General features: G+C 37.7%; 1 protein-coding gene across 1 annotated transcript in view; it reads right to left on the minus strand.

Moving 5' to 3' along the window:
- Window positions 1-10076, minus strand: part of TTC29 (tetratricopeptide repeat domain 29) — a 251221-nt gene extending 241145 nt beyond the window's left edge. Inside the window, exons 1-2 of the mRNA XM_059923939.1 lie at window positions 9985-10076; window positions 7912-7995 (exon numbers count right to left, since the gene is read on the minus strand). Coding sequence (XP_059779922.1) covers window positions 7912-7995; window positions 9985-10076 — 176 coding nt within the window. The remainder of the gene's footprint in view (window positions 1-7911; window positions 7996-9984) is intronic.
- Window positions 10077-21314: the final 11238 nt, after the last annotated feature.

A 21314-nucleotide genomic window follows, 5' to 3' on the forward strand; every position in this document is an offset into this window, starting at 1 on the left:
TGATTTTGCTTTAAGTACTGAGATGACACTGTTTACTATAATATCTCCATTTTCCAACATGGAAAACAGAATAGGGTATGGATATGAGTTAGGGGGATGATTTTTATAGAATTGCAGCAATATCAACATTTTGAGGATTATGATTTAACCATAACAGAGAGTGGGAAAGAGTCAAAATAGTTTCGGATATTCCCATGCAAGCTTTTCTTAATATGGACAGAACACAATATCAGAAACAAAGCTCAACATAGTAAAATCATCTTGCCCCATGAATTATGCATGATGAGGCTTGGTCATTGTTCACCCCACTTTTAATTCCAACTGATTCAACCTCTGTAGTACCTGGGTGCTTATCCCTTTTTATCACTTTGTTCTTCATTACTAAATTTCCCAAATGATTTCTAGATAGAGTGCCATTATGCACTTCCAGGTTTATGAGCTATTGTAGGAAAAGTCACATTCTCTGGCTATATTCTACACATTTCTAAAGCAGTAGGTTTATACTTTAAGCAATCTTATGGTAGTAACAATAAGTTTAAGCAATTTATAGACATTTTAAAAAACTGTTTGCAATAGCTCAGCGGGCTCTGCAAATTATATTGTTTAGTACAGCATAAAAAATTTATGAAAAGTTTACTATAAGTTGAAATTAAAAAATTCCCCTCATTAGTTAGCATTACTGTTTGAAATGCATCTCACTAAAAACTCTGTCTTCTAAACATGATGAATATGATACCTAGCACAAAGAAAATATGTAACTATACATATTTGAAGAAAAATGGTAAGTTAATATTACTACCTAAATCAAGACAAAGTTAATGCAAAATATTTAGGATATTTACATTATAACTTTTAAAAGCCAAAGAAAAATAATCAATAACAGTTAATGATAATAGCTGAAGTGAGAATTGTCTACATGTGTTTCATATAGAGAATCTCTTTTAACTTCCACAAGAATGCCCTATTATTATTATGGTCTCCAAATAGTTGTGGAAATCAAAGATTAGCAAAGTCAGGTAACCTGCAAAAAATTACAGAAGCATTAAGTAGCAAAGCCAAATTTCCAGCTGAGGAAGAAATCATCTCCCCTAACAGCCAGAGCTGCAATGTCATGGTTCCTATGCTTTTCCCTTACAAAGATTTTTTTAGGTCTATTTACAGCTGATAAGTTTAAACACCATATGTGAAAATAATATTTTAAAGAAAACTTTTATTTTAATATCTTTATTGGAGTATAATTGCTTTACAATGTTGTGTTAGTTTCTGCTGTATAACAAAGTGAATCAGCTGTATGTTTACATATATCCCCATATCCCCTCCCTCTTGCATCTCCCTCCCACCCTCCCTATCTTACCCCTCTAGGTGGTCACAAAGCACTGAGCTGATCTCCCTGTGCTATGCAGCTGTTAAAGCAAACTTTTAAAGAACATAAAGACATAAATGCCTAAGAAATTGGCATTTCTGTGTTCCGTTCACATTTGAAATCTTTCCTCCTTTCGTATTTACTTAGACTTGGCTTTGGTGTAAATTTGAGATCCTTTTTGCACTTATTAAACAATTTTTAAAAGTGCCTTTCAACAGTATTTTTTTAAATTCCCAAATTGTAAACTTATTGATATCAATATTCTTTTTAAAAAATTTATTGTCAAAAATTCTTTTCTTTCCTAGTTTCACATCTTAGAGATCTGCTGTGGAAGACAGTATCAGAATGTAAATAAGTAAGTAAATAATAAAAATAAAAAGGAGTGGCGTCTCTCCTGTGTTCCCATGTGTATTCTCTGCTGTTGCTTTTTTTTATACATTCAGGAGAAAGTAAGGAATAATTGTCTCTCCACTTCAGAACACCAAAATCCTGTCTCTTTTTCTTGAATAAGGAAGAAGATCTTAAAACCCAATTTGCTACCTAGAAGGGAAGAGGGTCATCTTCCTTTCCTTCTCTCTCCTGCCTATTCTTGTTAGTCAAGTAACCATTTATTCGGCAATTGGCATCTTCAGAAAGTTTAACTGGCAAACCTCTGCATGGAATTTAATTTATTACTTTAAAAGAGACGCAAAATGTTTTGAAGAGAAAACAAGATGATATCACAAAATTATTCAAAAGTAAACAAGAGGAATGAAGCAGAGGAAGAGCTCACCTAAAGGGGCCTAAATTCCCATAATGTTATCATGAAATAGTATATCCTGAATAAACATCTTCACCTTGTTACAGATACTTTGAGTGCCTGACCATGGTGCAAATCCAAATGCTAAATTTGCTCATAACAAGTATATCTGTAGTTTGTAAAAGCACCTTTGGAAGACAGTTTTGGAATATTTTCAAGATGAAAACCTAAGATGGGCAAAATGCTAATTTACTTTAACTGAGTAAGTATAATACAGTTCAAAGGCAGGAGAGAAAGGTTGTGCTGCCCAAGTGACGCTCAGTAAACACCAATTGGTGACGCTGAAAGATATTCTGAAAGAAAGCAATATCTTAGAGATGTACACAATTTTGAACTAAATCTATTCTTCTGTATAATAGAACTTGATATCTGAAGCAGAAAATAATATTGAGCAGATTAACATTCTCTGTCCCTTGATAATTTTGCTTATTTGTATCCTCATATACACAGCTAAAGCTGTAAAAACTTCCCCCCAGAAAATTTTATTTGAATCTATAAATGACACTTTTATTACTTAGCTACTCAAAGCAATTATGATATGATAATAAGTGATACTTTAAGTATCACTTAAGTAATGCATTCTGATAATATAATACAGAATAAAAAAGCACAAAGTACAGAACTACAACATGCCCTTCTTTAGTTGTTAAAGATCAGTTAAATACTATCAATGGACTATTCAACAGCTTATCTAAGAAAGTAAAATAACCAGTGTCAGGGCTTCCCTGGTGGCGCAGTGGTTAAGAATCCGCCTGTCAATGCAGGGGACATGGGTTCGAGCCCTGGTCTGGGAGGATCCCACATGCCGCGGAGCAACTAAGCCCGTGAGCCACAACTACTGAGCCTGCGCGTCTGGAGCCTGTGCTCCGCAACGGGAGAGACCGGGACAGTGAGAGGCCCGCGCACCGCGATGAAGAGTGGCCCCCGTTCACCGCAACTGGAGAAAGCCCTGGCACAGAAACGAGGACCCAATACAGCCAAAAATAAATAAATAAATAAATTTATTTAAAAAAAAAAAATTACCAGTGTCAAATATGTTGTACTTTAGTACAATACGTTTGAAAAAAATATACCTATTAGGCACAGCAATAATCTGGTCACTTAAAAAGTAATAAAGCATAGTAGAATTCCTTCTGTAAATGTGGATGATAAAAAACTCAGAAGCCCTTTGCCTTTGAACCGTTTCACCCCATTCCAAAGTAAAATGATCCCCCATCAACTGGGTTTGACCATTCCAGTAATAACTACTTTAGCTTGTCTTGCTCAATTACTCACTTAAATTTTATACTCTTACTTGTAAACATATAACACTTTTGAGGAATTAAACTTCCTCAATACAACAGTTAAATTAGCTACCTACAACACTGAACTAAAAAATGTTGTAATCAAAAAATATTCACAGCAGGATACCTATTTCATGGTGTTAGTAATCCGACATTTATTCTTCACTAATTTATTCATTTAACAGCAAGTTATTGAGCTCCGCCCGAGTGCCAGGCCCTGTTTAAGCCCTGGGGACACAGTGGCATACACACAGACACGTTCCTGTCCTGTGGAGCATACATTCCACTAGGTATGACACAGTTGACGTACAAACTCCCAACAGAAGATGAGGACCAGATGACTGCAGAAATACACCCGGGTGATTTGACTGGGAATAAGTGTGTGTGGGGTGAGGGCTCCTTGATTATGGGGTCAGGGAATAGCAGACTGAGGTCACATTCAAGGTGACACCTGCATGACAAGAAGTGTCAGCAGTAAGGCCACACTCAAAGGAGTGAGTGGTAGGGAGAATGGGGGATAAGGCCAGAGAGGTCAGCAAAGCCCAAATCACACACAGCTTTAGGCCATGATGAAGAGTTTAGAGTTTATCATAAGACCAATGGGAAGCTCTTGGAGGGTTTTAAACAGGTGAGTGTCTCCATGATCTAATTTTTAAAAGGTCATTCTGGTGGCTGAATTTTGGTGGAATTCAAGGGGATATTAGAAGAGCAAGTAGGAGACTCTTCTAGTGACCTTGGCAAGAGATGCTGGTGACTATGCAATGAAGAGAATAGATGAACACAGGATACGTTTTGGAGTTATATCTGATAGACATACTGATGGATTAGATGGGGGAGTGGTGGTGAAGGCAAGGTGAAACTCAAGGCTGCCTTGGTACCATTTACTGAACTGAGGGAAGACTGGGGGAGGGATATTAGGAGGGGGGAGTGTGCGGGACAGCAGAGGTAAAGCAAGAGTCCAGTGGGGGGCCATGTTAGCCTTGGAATGTGTATTAAAAATCCAAGTAAATATGTCAAGGAGGCAGTTGGATATAAAAATTTGAAGTTTAATGGAGAGGTCAGAGCTGGATTTATAAATGTGATAGCCATCAGGTATTGCTTGTATTTAAAGCTATAGGACTAGATCCAGGTAGAGAGTGTAGCTGGAGTAGAGGGTCAAAGACCCACCCCTAGAACAATCCACCACTGAGAGTCTGAAAACAGAAAAGCAGCCAGCAAAGGAGACTGAAGGCAGCATAGTTGAAGAGTTTGAAGGAAAACCATAGAACATGGCATCCTGGAAGCCACAAGCACAGAATGTTCAAGGAGAGAGTATTCATCTCTATCAAATAATGTGAAGACATCAAGCAAGATGAGAACAGAAACATGACCATTAGATGTGATAAAAATGGAGGACATCAGTCACAGTAAACAGATTTCAGTGAGTTCTGGGTCTGGAAACCTATTTAGAGTCAATTGAGGTAAGAATGGGATGTGGAAGATGGAGACAATGCTTCTGGTTACTGCGAAGGGTACAGAAAAATGGGGTAGAAACTGGAGGAGGATAAGAAGTCAAGGGAGATACTAGGGTAGAAGCGAATGCTAGTGAGATTGCTCCAATGGAAAAGGAGAAACTGATGATGTAGCAAGAAAACACATTTAACTGGTGGAGAAAGTCTTGGAACAAGTAAGAGGGGATGGTATCCAGAGGACAAGTAGAGACATCATCCTTAGACAAGAACAGGAACTCTCCACCCATTGCAATAGGAGGCACACAGAGTGTGAGTTTACGTATTAGTAGGTTGGTATGTTTTGGAGTAGATGATGAAGTGTTATTCTGGGACTAGACAAAGAACACATCCATATTACAGGATATCAAAGCTAGTATACATGAATTATGTAAGTATATATTTCTGTTATCATCTTAGGGAAGAATAAGGCAGTTTAGAGAGGAATTTGAGGATATATCTTAGATATTGCTTTTGCCTGATTGGAAATTTGATTCACCAATTTCTCCCCTTTATATTCTCGTATACTGAGGATCTGTGACGCACCAGTTTGATCATTTTGTAATGCTAACAGATAGGGAGTCAAACTCAAAATCTGTCTTCTTTGGCAAGTTTTATCCAACATCTTATTTTTCTCTGATTTTTTCCAGACCTCTAGGCTGCACCTCACAGTATAAATATGCAACTCATTCATTGCATATTTATTTCCTGCTTGTATTATTTCAAATAGAGACAAGGATAAGACCAAGTACTTTATACTAAAATAACATTGTTTTCCCCTCTGTGAAAAACCTAGTGTTAGATATAAAGTAGGCAATTAATAAATGCTTGCTGACCAATTTATCTTTTTAGAGTTCAATGGCTGATAAAAAGTTTTACACAGAAATTCTTTGGAATATGCATAATTCCTCATGGCACCTGCTGGGTGTTGCTGAGAGATGCTGAAATCAATTTTCTCCTTTACATGCTATTCAATTTGTTTGGGGCAAGGTCTACAATGTATATCAATCAGGAGCATAATAGTGAGCCAAGTACAAGTTACCTTCCTACCAAGGTTTGTACCCACTATCTTTGAGCTTTGATATAAAAAAGTATTCAAGTGTAGGAAGCTTTAAGGAGAATTCAACAGTAAGGGGTGAGAATTACCCAGGGCTACTTGTGTTCTGCAGCATAATATGGATTTGAAATCCATTTGGTAATATCCTTAGTGAAAAAAAATAATATTTGTAACAGAACACTCATTAACGTAGCCTATTTTGCATTGCCTTATAATAATGTTTTCTTCAGTGCAGACTGAAAGCAGATTTCAAATATATAGATATCTAATTTGTTAAAATATGTGAAGCATAAGTTTAATTCCAAATTTAATTCCTAATTCTTAAGCCAATTATAACTATTTGGATATCACTATATTTAAATCAGAAAGCAAATATCACTCATATGTATTTTTCTTTTAAGAAGGAATTGTGGGGCTTCCCTGGTGGCACAGTGGTTGAGAATCTGCCTGCTAATGCAGGGGACACGGGTTCGATCCCTGGTCTGGGAAGATCCCACATGCCGCGGAGCAACTGGGCCCGTGAGCCACAGCTACTGAGCCTGCGCGTCTGGAGCCTGTGCTCCGCAACAAGAGAGGCCGCGATAGTGAGAGGCCCGCGCACCGCGATGAAGAGTGGCCCCCGCTCGCCACAACTAGAGAAAGCCCTCGCACAGAAACGAAGACCCAACACAGCCATAAATAAATAAATTAATTAATTAATTAACTAATTTTAAAAAAAAATGTGTGTTCCAATAATGGCTAAGAAGCAGAAAAATGTTTAAAAAAAAAAAGAAGGAATTGTATCATCAGATAACCTTGACCTTTAATTTTGTCCAACAGGCTACCATGGAAAGCTAATGAATTAGCAATTAGAATAGCAGTTAAAAACCAAAGATCTCAGATTCTACACTTGGCAGTCAATAGAACTCCCAGGAAGACAGTGATTATAGCTACTATAAATTTTGTCACTCTATAAAATAAAGTAGCTACTGATAGAATGAACTATTCCATTTTTCCACGCTATATGCATACTGACAATTACCTAATGAAATATATCAAGAGACTTAGAATTTTAGACTATGTGAAAACCTATACCAAAACCATCAATAGGAATACCCTGTCAGTGGAATCCCGTAGCACTAGGCAACATTAGCAGAGACAATCTTTTAAAAGCATTTACTGTATAAAATATTTTTGAATAGTTGAATAGGTGAATCATTTAATGAATTCCGTAAGATGCATGTGCATATATAAGATTTCTATTTGTCAAAAATTACATATAAAAATCTGATAACAGAGTCACCAAGTCTATAGGTAAGAAATATTAAACCTGTTTAGCTATTATTCTAGGTTTCTATTTATTTCTCACTAACCTACATGGATTTTTATACTGTTTTTACTCAGATCATAAATTAGGTTCTGACTAGCTGTAAAATGGCAAAGTTTACTCTGTTCATTAAAAAAATAAATCCAGACAATTTAGAATTATTTTTAAATTAACCAATAAACTATGATCCATTAATTCTTTTCGTGGGTTCTTGACGGGAGAGAGAATATACATTAGTAAGGGATTATTTTTTAAATCATCAGGAAAAAAAGATATATGAATCCTTCTCTTAAAGTGTTTTTTTCTGCCCCATGGAGGCAATATACCTTAAAATGGAAGTTACTAAACAATTAATGACACAGACTTAACTAAAATATTGCAAATATGATAGTATAATATCTTGGTAAATATGAGAATTTTGAAAATCATAAAATTAAAGACAGATATGTGTAAGATCAATAGACATGATTTATCACTATTTAATATGAGCTTTAATTTTTAAATGCTATGTTCCAATGAAAAAGTGGACTGCACAGGAAAATTGAAATTTCAATAAAGAATCAAGATAAAATAAACTAACTTTATATTAAAGTATCTTTAAGGGGTATATACTTACGCAGCAACCTCCTCTTTTGACAATCCTTTGAAATTCACCTCCAGATAATGATCTATGTCGTCTTTTTCTTTGATCAACTGAGACCTAAATGAAATGGAAAGAAATAATAAAGCACTGCCTTAAATCGAGTTGAAAAGCTACCAAACATATAAAATGCCACCAGAAGAACAGAAATATTCTGGGGATAATATCATAGATAATAAATGTTCTGCAAGAGCTATAGAGTTAGGTTGTTCATTGATAATTTCAAAATTTTAATTTTCTTGAATGGGAAGAATACTAACCTCAGTGTGTAAACAAATAAAACACCAACACGTTAAAATACTCTGCATTCTTAAGTAAATGGGGTTTTCTCCTCAAAGCATTATAAGATCTTCCACTTTACTCATGTTCTCTCACAATATAACTTTCCAGCTACAGAAGTCAGATTCTGTTTGGCACAGGATCTTGAACTAAGAATATTTATTTGATACAAATGTGTTAAAATTATTGGTTGCAAACATTACAGAACTTTGCTCTGACATGCTGTTTGAGGGGTTTTTAAAATCACACATAAAACTCAAATTATTATTAAAAGTTCAAGGTGAAAGTGATTTTAAGAAGACTTTAATGAGAAATATATTACACATGTAGTATGTTCAATCTTCATACACCTGGCACCTTTAAAAATAAGCAGACTATGAACATCTTATGACAATAGGAGTATGGGATACACAGATAGCTTTTTATTCAGAAGCTAATGGAGAATGTTGATACAAAGCTTTGCCTTAAATGGTTATGATAAAAATGTTTTTTTTCAATAAAATGAATATAAAAAATTTTTTCTTTAAAATTTCTCTTATTCTAGGGATGTGAGACTGGGCTATGTTTTTGCTCATGTTGAAAAGAAAATGTAATCTCAGTTATTACAAAAGACAGGAAGAAGAAGCTAGCTATTTCAGATTTTGTAAATATTTCACATTATTCAAAAGGAAAATGGAAAATAAGAATGTATATACTGGAATTATGCATCTATTGAAAATTTTCTGTTTTTCACATTATTTGAAAATAAAATTACAATTTTCTATACTTCTATTTTACAATTTCTACAGTTTTCAATTCTATTACCAAAGAACTTTGATGGTAGTTTAGCTGAATGTATTTATTTTGGTCCAGGGGCTTTGGTCTTTGCCAGAAATACCAAAAATGAGGTATGGTCCGTCTCAGAACAAAGTAGTCTCATAATACTTTGATCATTATGCCTTGTAGGAATTAAAAGGTAAGCATAAAAAAAATCAAACCTATATATAGGTTTTAATTTTCTTGAATGGAAAGAGGCAGGGAAGAATACTAACCTCAGTGTGTAAACAAATAAAACACCAACACATTAAAATACTCTGCATTCTTAAGTAAATGGGTTTTTCTCCACATCCACCTATCCTATATATAGGTTTATACTGCATATAAATAATATGTGCATTACTAAAAATCAATAAAACTATAAGTGGAAATTTCTAAATAACACAATTTTAGTTAATATTCATAATTATGATAAAATACATCAAGTTCCTGCCCTGCAGTTTTTCGGCTGCAGTTGAAAACTCCATAAGCTCAGCAGACATTCACAGGCAGTGGTGGTTTGATGATGCACTTTCAAGCCCCAGGATCATTTCAGGAGCTAAATCGTGCCTGCCAGTTTCCCCGGTAGTAAGACTGTGTCGTCCTTCCTCCAAAACAGAAATCAGTGCTTGGGACCTTGTGGTTTAGATGCCATACATCTTTCATGCCTAAAGCTTCTGCTTTCAATTCTCTACACGTATTTTAAAAAGGAAATGTATTTCCAAAGCTTTACAGGCAGCACAATATAATGGTAATAGAAAATAAAATGATCAAATGAGTGCTAGCCTGCTAAATAAATATATTCTTAATCTTTGAATGAGGTTCATCAATCTTTCTGAAACAGCAAATTTGAATATTCTGAATATAACAATACACTTTTGTTTTTAAACAATTTTGTTTTCTGAGATATGCTATTTACATTTTTTACTGCAAGAAATTCGTTCTGTAGGAAAAATGAAAGCCAGGGTCACGTACCTTGGAATTGTTCTGGGGGAACATGGCAGCTTCTGTCTGGCTAAGGCCGTAAGCTTTGGGCGTGTCATGGGCAGTGGGGGCAGGGTGGTCATTTTGGACTACCAAAAAAAAAAAAACCAGAAATGGTATTTTAAAGAATAAATCATTCAAAGAATCTTTTAAGACATTATTAGAGATGCACAGTCAGTTGTCTGAGCTGAGAATGCCTCTGTGTGTAGATCTATAGCTCTGTTATTCAGGCATGAAGCTCAGAGAGTGAATTCTGCAGGTTGCTCCTCTCATTATTTTCTTCTACTATCTGCCTTTTGCCCAATTTATTACTTGTCTGCATCTCCATCACAAAGTGGAAAAGGAGAAAATCTGATAAATGCATTGAAGATTCAGACAATTAGGAGCTTTGTTATGGGTTTTGTTAGTGGAGCTGGTTGCAATTAAAAAGTGAAGATTTTTAGGACAGCTATAGATTTCAAATGCTCATGCTTTTCTCTCCTGTTACAATCAATAATTAAAATTTTTTCATACTTTGCTGTTTTCTAAAACCTTTCTCACTCACAAATAAAGCCTTTCCCTTAGAAGTGATAAATGCTAAGAACAATTCTCAACAAGGAGACAGCTTCCCTGAGAGAGCACATAGCTACAACAGTGTACAAATCACTTCAAAATGTAGTGGTTTAATCACACCAAAAAGAATAAAATACCTAGGAATAAACCTACCTAAGGAGGCAAAAGACCTGTACTCTGAAACCTATAAGATGCTGATGAAAGAAGTTGAAGACAATACAAACAGATGGAAAGATACACCATGTTCTTGGATTGGAAGAATAAATATTGTTAAAATGACCATACTACCTATGGCAACCTACAGATTTGACGCAATCCCTATCAAATTACCAATGGCATTTTTCACAAAATTCGAACAAAAAATTTGAGAATTTATATGGAAATACAAAAGACCCCAAATAGCCAAAACAATCTTGAGAAAGAAGAATGGAGCTGGAGGAATCACACTCCCTGACTTCACACTATACTACAAAGCCACAGTAACCAAAATAGTATGGTACCAGCACAAAAACAGACACAAAGATCAATGGAACAGGATAGAAAGCCCAGAAATAAATCCACACTCTTATGGTCAAAAAATCTATGATGAAGGAGGTGAGAATATACAATGGAACAAAGACAATCTCTTCAATAAGTGATGCTGGGAAAACTGGACAGTTACATGTAAAAGAATGAAATTAGAACATTCTCTAACACAGAAACAGAATTTAGAAAATTCTCTAAATTTGTAACATATACAAAATTAAACTCAAAATGGATTAAAGACCTAAATGTAAGACGGATATAAAGTTCCTAGAGGAAAACATAGGCAGAACATTCTTTGACATAAATTGCAGCAATATTTTTTTGGATCTGTCTCCCAGAGTAATGGAAACAAAAGCAAAGATAAACAAATGGCACCTAATTAAACTTAAAAGACTTTGCACAGCAAAGGAAACCATAAACAAAATGGAAAGACAACCTATGAAATGAGAGAAAATATTTGCAAACAATGTGACCAACAAGGGATTAATTTCCAAAATGTACAAATAGCTTATACAGCTCAATATCAAAAAAGCAAACACCCAATCAAAAAATGGGCAGAGACCTAAATAGACATTTCTCCAAAGAAGACATACAGATGGCCAACAGGCACATGAAAAGATGCTCAACATCACTAATTATTAGAGAAATACAAATCAAAACTACAATGAGGTATCACCTCACACGAGTCAGAATGGCCATCATCAAAAAGCCTGCAAGTAATAAATGCTGGAGAGAGTGTTAAGAAAAAGGAAATCTCCTATACTGTGTGTAGGACTGTAAATTGCTGCAGCCACTATGGAAAACAGTATGGAGTTTCCTTAAAAAAAACTAAAAATAGAGTTACCATATGATCCAGCAATCCCATTCCTGGGCACATATCTGGAAAAGACGAAAACTCTAAATCAAAAAGATACATGCACCCCCATGTTCACAGCAGCACTATTTACAATAGCCAAGACATGGGAGCAACCTAAATGCCCATCGACCAATGAATGGATAAAGAAGATATGATAAACACACACACACACACACACACACACACATACACAATGGAAATATTACTCAGCCATAGAAAGAATGAAATAATGCCATTTGCAGCAACACGGATGGACTTAGAGATTATCATACTAAGTGAAGTAAGTCAGACAAAAAAAGACAAATATCATATGATATTACTTATATGTGGAATCTTAAAAAAAAATGATACAAATGACCTTATTTACAAAACGGAAATAGACTCACACATTCAGTAATAAAAACTTATGTTTACCAAAGGGAAAAAGGGGAGGGATATATTAGAAATTTGGGATTAACAGATACACAATACTATATATAAAATAGATAAACAATAGGATCTATTGTAGAGCACAAGGAACCATATTCAGTACCTTGTAATAACCTATACTGGAAAAGAATTTGAAAAAGAATATACATATATATATTCATATATATATATATAATTGAATCACTTTGCTATATACTTGAAATATTGTATATCAACTATACTTCAACTAAAAAAAATGTAGTGGTTTAAAACAACAATCAAAGTAAAAAAAGTCTTTTACTTTATGTGGGTCAGGAATTAGGAGAAAGCACAATGGGAATGGATGGCTTTTCCCTACTCAGTTTTGACTGGGGCCTCTGCTGGGAAGACTCAGAAGCGTGGGGGTAACTCAGTGGTTGGAAACAGGAATTATCTGTAAGGTCTTCACTCATGTAACTGGTGGCTGATGCAACTAGCTGGGACCTCAACTGGGGCTGTCTGTCCGAATACATACATGTGACCTCCTCACACGGCTTGGGCTTCCTCTCAGCATGGCAGCCTCAGACTTCTTAGGTGGCAACTCAGGGTTCCAAGGGCAAGTACCCAAAGAAAAGCCAGATGGAAGCTGTATCCCCTTCTAGGGCCTGGCTTTGGAAGTCACATTGCATCTCTTCCACTGTAAAAATCGGCTGCTCACCAGTAGCCAAGGGATGAATAAGAGCAGAAAAAGATGAAGTCAGAGAAGCTAAGGAGAAATCTGGTGCTGTTCTGATGGTATAGGGTCTTGAAGGTTACTGTAAAAAAATGTAACTTTTACTCTGATTGGAGGATTTTGAGCCCGGGAGTGACATGTTCTGAGTTACACCTTGAAAGGATTACTCTGGCTTCTCTTTTGGACTTAGACTGTCGGGGGCAGAAGGAAAGGCAGCGGAGGCCAGTTGGAGGTTGCTGTGAAATCTGGGTGACAGAGAATGGTAGAGGTGGAGAGACATGGTCACAGCCAAGGTAGCATCACCTGTGGCCAGCAGAGACAAGATATTCCTCTAGTGCTACAAAGCCATGGGGGGACGGAGGGTGGAAAGCAATGAGATTTGAGGGAAAATCTTTTGAAATTCAGTGTAGAAATAGGCAGTCTTTTGTTTCTGAAAAAAAGATTATTACTCCAGCCTGAAAATAATTATTCATATAATTAAAGAGAATATTCTAATGGAGATCAGTGTCATGATATAACAGAATCCTGATATTACCCAGGTTATCAGTGCATGATATGATCCATGAAATATAAGGTCAACTTATCTTTATACAGTTATAGCTTTAAAGCACTCAGTCTAAACAGCAAATGTTAGTCCTCTCCCCCAAAACAAACATTAGAAACATAATGTATTATACTCCATAACTTCATAATATAGTGACTTAACTCTTTTGTATTTAAAAAAAAATCTAATTTTCTGATCACATGTTATATCAACTCTTTGAGTTAATTGGATAACCAGAACTTACTAAATGGCAACATTATGTAGAACATGCGGTAAGAAGTTAAAACTAACATAGGATTAGACCTCGTGTACAGATTTGAAGGGCAAAGGCTCCCCAAACCTACCTCTTGTAAGTCTATTTCAGAGAAGCTGTGAAGACTCTACATTCTAGAGTCCTCCAAGGATATGGAGCAAATCTGGGCCATCTCAGTTCTTAACCCAGACCTCTCTGCCCCCAGGGGATTTGGAAAGGGAAAGAAAGAATGCCTGTGCTGGCTTCAGCCCCCCCCCCCCCCCCCCGCCCCCGGTACTTCCCTGACAAATTAAGATTTTGTTCTGAGAGCTCCCACTTTGCTCACGAAGGGCACTGGGCAGAGGTATCTGTGCATAATTGCAGGGACCTTTGAAGGGTTCCCCAAGGAACTTCAAAATGAGAAAAGAGTACTTGTAATTTCTCCCCAAACTAGGAAGACCCACCTACTTGTACACAGATAGAGGGATCAAACCCCAGAAGCTCCGATCCATCTCACATATCCCATCAAGGTGTGTATAAGCCTCCCAAGAGCTGGCCTACCAGGTTGGGACATAAAATTTATCCTTATTGATGTTTACTTGGGTCAGACTGTTTTTCCTAGAAAATATAAGCCTCTCATGAAATCTTATGCAAATGTTATATACATGGAGAGGAAAACGTCTTCTTTGTCACCCAGATCAAATGCGATTTTTTTTTTTCAAAATCAGAGTCAACGTTTCCAACCATTAAAGTTTCAGCTGCCAGTTCCTTCATTTTGCTCCTTTCTGATCTGAGAACATTAGCAGCAGGAGCACCTTTACTCTTAAATTTAGTTTAATGTAAGTATTGTAAGGCCTGCTGGCAAGCCTCAAGGCACAACTCTGAATGGGGATGGTCAGGGCAGAATGATAAAGTGGGTGCTACTGCAGGAAGGCGAATGGTTCAGATTCAGGTATATAAGGGAGGATAATGAGAGGTACTACTCTGGCTGGTACCAAAATGGGCTTAGCCCCAGGAGGTTAGGGTGAAGCAGTCTGTTAGGGGACCGAGAGGCAGCTCCCCCCGTGCTACCAAATGGGCAGTCTACTCGGGCCACCGCAGGTGCTGAGACAAAGATCAAAAGGCTGCCTTTAGCCACTCCACTCTTGGTATTCAGAAGAGATTTGGTGGATTCTCTGATCTCCTGGTTGGCTCCTGTATCACAGTTACAGTCTCTAAGTTTGGCCCGCACATGCAAAAACAAATGAGAATGGAGAAATACAGGATGAAAGGTTTGAGAGGCGTGGATCAGGCTGAATGTGTCCCATGGTGTGAGTTTAAATTTCTGGTCCCCAAGTAAAATTCTTCAAAGAGTAGCCCTCTTGCCCATGATCCCCAGAGATCCTTATCAGGAAACACAAAGGAAGGGGAGGCCTAGAGTTGTATAGGCAGAGGCTACCTGCGAGTAACTATGTCTGAGGCTGACCATTGTCTCTAGAATTCAGTCATTTTGGGGTAAAAGCTGAAATGTGAGAAATAAAACCAATAAACCACAGCAAGCAAATGTATCTTGTGTCATCAAGAGAGTTCAAAATAAATATGATTTTACTATCACCAACAAAATCATTGATAAGACTTGGAACTTTTCATATTATCACCATAAGCTCTTTTACTATGAAAGTGTAAAGAAAACTACAGAAGAAATATCAATAATTTGCTCCTGAAAAGAGTAAAAAAAATCACATAAAATAGTTTAAAGAGTCAGTAAATGTTTATCCCTTGTATCATAATTTTTGGATACATCTAGCATTCTCTGGTAGGTTATTAGTTTGTTAAATAAATAGAAATCACACATTTCCTACTAACTAACATTTATTGATGGTTAAATCAAAATTTAAAGCAGGAAAAGTGTTTGAAGGCAGGCCATGTTTCACTTGACTTACATTTGGAGATTACTGCTGAAGGCCTCTCCAGGCTTACAGACTTCAGCCTGAAAATTTGGAAGCAAAGAATAACAGCAAAGGAGAGAAGGGAAAAAGTTAAAAATTAGTTAAAAGAATAACCACCCTTCCTGCTCCAAATAATGGAATAAGATTTATTCATACAACAAAAACCAGGTACTTACTATACAGTTAGATAAACTTAAAAAAAAAAATCCTGCTGTGATAGATGACTTATTATGTCGATAATTAAAGATGCAAACCATAAAAAAAATTCCAAAGTATAGCTCCTATGGAAGAAACTAATCACTAATTCAATGAAATGCCAATACATCTGAAATATGTATGTGTACTGATATATTCTTATACAAATGTGACATTAGCGATAACTTGATCTTTCAAACTTATGACAGACTGGGTTATCTACCAAAACCGAGGGCATCTCAGTTCCCTTGTGCTCCTATCCAGTTCTAAACAGGACTAATTGATTTATTCCTACTCCTGTTTATTTTTTCCATTGCCCTCACAGGGTGAACTGGGCGGCGAGAAGAGCGCCTTTCTGTGCTCCTACTTCTATGCATTTCTTGAAGTAAATGGTGAGGGCCTTGTCTCAGGAAGCTTGAGTCCCTGGATTGACGGAGGAAGGTCTGTCGGGGTCAGGGGAAGGACTGCCTGAAAGAACGACTCGTGTCTTCTAAGAGTTCGTCACGAACCTCGAGGGACTGGCCCTGGGGAACAACTCTGGTTTTCCGTTCCGCCTAAGTGTGTCCCCCACCTGTGGCAGGTGCTGGGCGCCGGCGCTGCCCTCTCCTCCCGCGGTGGTTCCCGCACCCTGCAGAGCAGGCGCAGAGAGAGGACGCGAGAGCGTTTCCAGGGATACAGAGGGGGCGGGGAGGGACGGGCGGGGGCGGGGTTAGGATAAACCGGGATTCGGGATTGGGGCAGTTTCCTGGCTCGTCGGGCACGGGGCGGGGAGCCTAGAGGGGGAGGAGCCTACTGGGCTCTGTGCGCGGTCTCCAGACCCGGCAGGCTTTTCCCGCCAGACTGCTCTCAGAAGTTAGACTTCTTTCAGAAATTAGTTCACGCAACCGAAGAGCCCCGAATTTGCCGCCCTCAATCATTTCCTTCACGGCACCGAATCCTCAGTATTTTGCAACATTTCCCTGTCGTCCACAGATTGATGGAAAAACTCTCAGGTTGGGAATCAAGACCCTCAAGACCCGAAGTCACTTTAACCAGCTGAATAAGTCCTTCCTTAGCCTCTGTTGCGGTCAGAACCATCTTTTTCCAGCCCCATGCAAATACCTTTCCCAATCCAGTCTCCAGAAAGAGAATCCAATTTTGAGTTGTGGTGAGCTAAAAACCCGAGGTCTCTGACATAGACTCCCCCTCCGTCCTGTCTTTATATGTATATATTTTAAAATTTCCCCTGAAACTCAGGATTTTATATTTACACCCACTTAATGTCAGCCTGTTAATCCCAGCCCATGCTTTCATCCCTCCTCTCACATATAAATGTAAGAAAGTGAGCGTCCTAGCTCATTGTCTCATACAGGTAGAGGGCAAGAGAGTGAGGCTTGTTGTTTATTACTCCCCCAAATATAGATGTGCTGGAAGGCAAGGCTTTTATTCATTGGCTACTGTCACGCACTGTAGGCAAGCCAGCAATACTGTTCACACCAATCATTCTACTAACCATAAATCAATTCTATTTGGACTACAAACATAGCAACCATAACCACGCTTTCATTCCAACATCTAATTTGCTGCAATAAATTACTAAATTATTTCCACCAAGTAAGTTTACACTGTACATTCAGTTGATCACTGTGACTATCTGTGACTGAGCTCCACGCGATCCCTCACATCAGTAAGGATCATTCTATTCTCATGAACTCATTTCCCAGTTTCTAGCAACACCTTAACACAACTCCGCGGTGACCTGTGTGAATTCTGTTCCAGTCCTTGCTGCCTTTTCAGGTTCAAGGTCTGTGAATTCCATGCACCTTCCTTCCTACAGGAGGCCCTTCCAGCGTGGCTTTTTGGAGGCTCCTTCCTGCCTCTTTGGACTTATTCCTCCTGCTTGCTGTTTTTTCACTGGCAGTTCTTTGGCTAATTCTCTTTCTCCTCTGCTTAGCACAAGATTTCGTAGAGCTAGGGAATTCAGTTAGAGAATATTGTTTGCAAGTGGCAGAAAAATCTGACTCAAACTGTTTTAAGGCAAAAATGAAAACAGATTGTTTTCTACAACAAAAGGATGCTAGCTCTGGGTGCAATTTTATCTGGAGACTCAGGACCTTATGAAAACTTTGAGGACTCTACAACACACACACAGAATTAACTGAACAGAGTTAATCTCTCCCTCTCTCTATTCCTTCCCTTAGACCTACTTTTATTATGAGTATTACTTTGCATGGTGCTTGGTTTAAACGAGTAAATCTCCAGTGAAAGATTGTGAGCTCTTTGAGAGCAAAGACTGCCGTATTTTTCTCTGAATTCCCTGGAATGATACAGGGGTTAGTATATAGTATGTGTTCAGAAATATTTTTTGAGTTAATTGAATGAGTAACAGAACGGATCGAGGTTCCTCGAGCTGATTCTTCCATATATAATTCTTCTCATTACTTCCTCTCCCTTCCCCACCTAGAACTAGGAATAACGGCACACTCTGTCCAAGAAGATGCACACATCATTTCTTGGTACATCTCATTGGCAAGAGCTTCATCACATTGCCACCTTTAGCTTCAAGAGCAGTTAGAAAATATGATCTTTATTTTGAGTAGCCATATGACTTGCTAAAAATCAAGATCCTTTAACTATGGAAAATAAGAAAGAGGGGATGATGGGGGGAATCAGCATGTCAATTCATATTTAAGAGAGAAGGACTAGATTTCTGATGTGAGTTTCCTCTGTTGTTGTCTGAATAGGACTGTTCTTCTCCAAGTTTCCTCCTTGGGTGAGAGTTTTCATAGCTGTGGATGAGGTGGGCAAGCCACATCTCCTTGAGTTTCTTTTAGGATCAGAGCTTAGGGAACAAGCTCTCAGGCTGTGCCCTCTATGCCAGAATAACAAGGAGTCAACCCTGAGGACCAACATGTCCACCTGGAACCTAAACTCCCCCCTGAAAGTTCACTGTAAGTCTTTATAAAAGTGCTATGGTTTAAAGTACTCCTTCCTGCTCTCTGTCTGGGGGTGAGGGAGTTACATAGGGTGTTGAGCAGTTAAATTGTATCATGTTCAGACTTTCTTTTTTCTCTTATTTTCAGCCCCCCTTCTCCTTCCCTTGCTCTTCTTCACCTGTAGGTGCTGGGCAGTGACTCCAGGGTTTTGTTGGAAGATTATCCTCAGCTGCTTCAGAGCTGTGGCTTTTTCTACTCTTTCACCCTTCCCTCTGCTCCCTTCTACTTTGTGTCTTCTGACAGTTTAGAAAATCCCTCATCCATTGACAACTCCTACCCTATTTTTATCACTATTATTAGTATGTTTCTTCGTTTCAGGACTTATACATTTTTATTTCACTGGAATCTTGGGAGGGAAGGGAGATGAATATATGTGCTGTTTGTCATCCTCTGAACCTTTCTCAGGCAAACAATACTAAATTAAGACAAAGGAAAAATTAAAGGGCAGAAAATAGAGGAAGAGAAAATATAGAACAAAAATAGAAAATGGTGAAAAATGACAGGGGTGCCTTGGTGAACTCATAATAGCCAAGTCACAAACTACCTGTCTTAAATTTGTGATAGATAAATGAACTAAAATAATTTTCTAAAAATCTGAATGAATCAATTTGTTTGTATGTGGGTTGGCTGTTCTGCCTCCATTTCCTATTTCTGAAAATATATCTTAAGGAAATATCAGCTTCCCATTAGACACAGTCCAGAGGGGCAGATTTCGGTATCCTATTCTCCTCTGTTCAAGAGAGAATATGACGTAAGCAAGGCCAGTTTCAGACTTTCAACCTGGAGTTTGAATTTTGAGCAGCACAACAAAAAACCTGAAAATGTTTAGCATTTATTCCATACTAGCAGTGGCCTCTGTCAAGATCATGCCAGGGAACCACTGTTGTGGTTTCTGCTTCCTTAGCCTCAGAATCTGCATTGATTCTTGCCAGTTCCCAATCCTGATTTTTCAGATCGCTGTTGCTAAATTTACAGTAAATTTTCAGTACAGTAAAACTCTGTTCATTGGGATTGAATTCTAACTAATATAAATGTTGGTACTAATGGCTGGATTGTGGGAAAGGGCCTTCAGGGAAATGTAGGGTTCTTGGGATTGGCCACCTACACTGAAGTGAAAAGTAATGAAGCTCTAGCTCATAGTTTTGTAAGGAAACAACAAACAGTGACACCTTTGGTGAAACAGTAATTATCAACTGAGATGACTTGTAACCAACGTCCATTGAGGGTAAAATTCCAACAGATCATGGAGCTACCATCAAAGGGCATCATGAAAAAATGAGGAATTCAAGCATTTGAGGATGCTGTCTGCTTCTGGTGACACTGGATAATACAAACAAGAGAATGACAGATTCAGAATAATAAGTTCTGTTCTCAAAACATGCACTAAAACCCTTTATAGAACCATCCTGAAAATGTCAAGTGACTTAATCACAGCAAGAGCTGACTGTAGAGCCAGGAAAGATCTCCCATGTGAATGTTAGGGCATTCATGAGAAAAGAGTGATATTTTAACAATGGAGTTGGAGTCATAAGGGCATATTCAGAAGACTTTGAGTAACCTGAAGTCCGAATCCCCTCTTACACATCTTCTACTGAGGCGTATTTGCTCAGAAAATCTCCCTCCTTTGTCTGAGGTAGCTATTTTTTCCTTGCTTAAAGACACTGTTTCTTTGCCTGAGGTTGTTTCCTTGAAGAAAAAATACACTAATTTCTTTCTTATTCAACATCTCATAATATCAACAGATCTGTAATTAGATGTAGATCCCATCATGTCCTGGGGGGGACAAAAATGAAAAAAATCAAGCTCTGAGAAGGCTCATGTGTACACACACACAGAGACACAGACACACACACACACACACAGAATTTGCTAGTTTATGTTGGCAAAACTCCACACACATGCAAGGAATTTGCTAGTTTATGTTAGCAAAACTCTAGGGATATTGTTTTTCCTTCAGAATGGAGTTTGAAGGCTCATGAACAAAAAGGGTGAAACACAATAATATTACAAAGAAAAAGTTTGTCAAGATGGGTACATTTTCCAGAGACTCTAGATTCCACACGGTATTTTGGGTGACTAGGTATATTTTATTTAACAATTTCCTGGTTTAATTAATGAATATCTGGCCTCCTGGAAAGTAAGTTATGTTGCAAAAAAAAATTGGTCTAATTTAAAGGAAGGAACTGAAAGTCTTTCAGAGACAGAAATACTAGGATGAACATATCGTATGTCTCACCTCTGAACTATGTTCCCTAAGAAAGTCTTGAACATTTTTCCTTCACCAACGATTTGAGATCTACGGAGGAAAATTCCACAGGCTCTGTAAGTTCTCTACTCACTTTATTTCCCGAGGTTAAGAGTGCTGGTGAGAAATGTTATAACTGAAATGAGCAC

Source organism: Balaenoptera ricei, chromosome 5 (assembly GCF_028023285.1).
Source record: "Balaenoptera ricei isolate mBalRic1 chromosome 5, mBalRic1.hap2, whole genome shotgun sequence".
NCBI classification, from domain to species: Eukaryota; Metazoa; Chordata; class Mammalia; order Artiodactyla; family Balaenopteridae; genus Balaenoptera; species Balaenoptera ricei.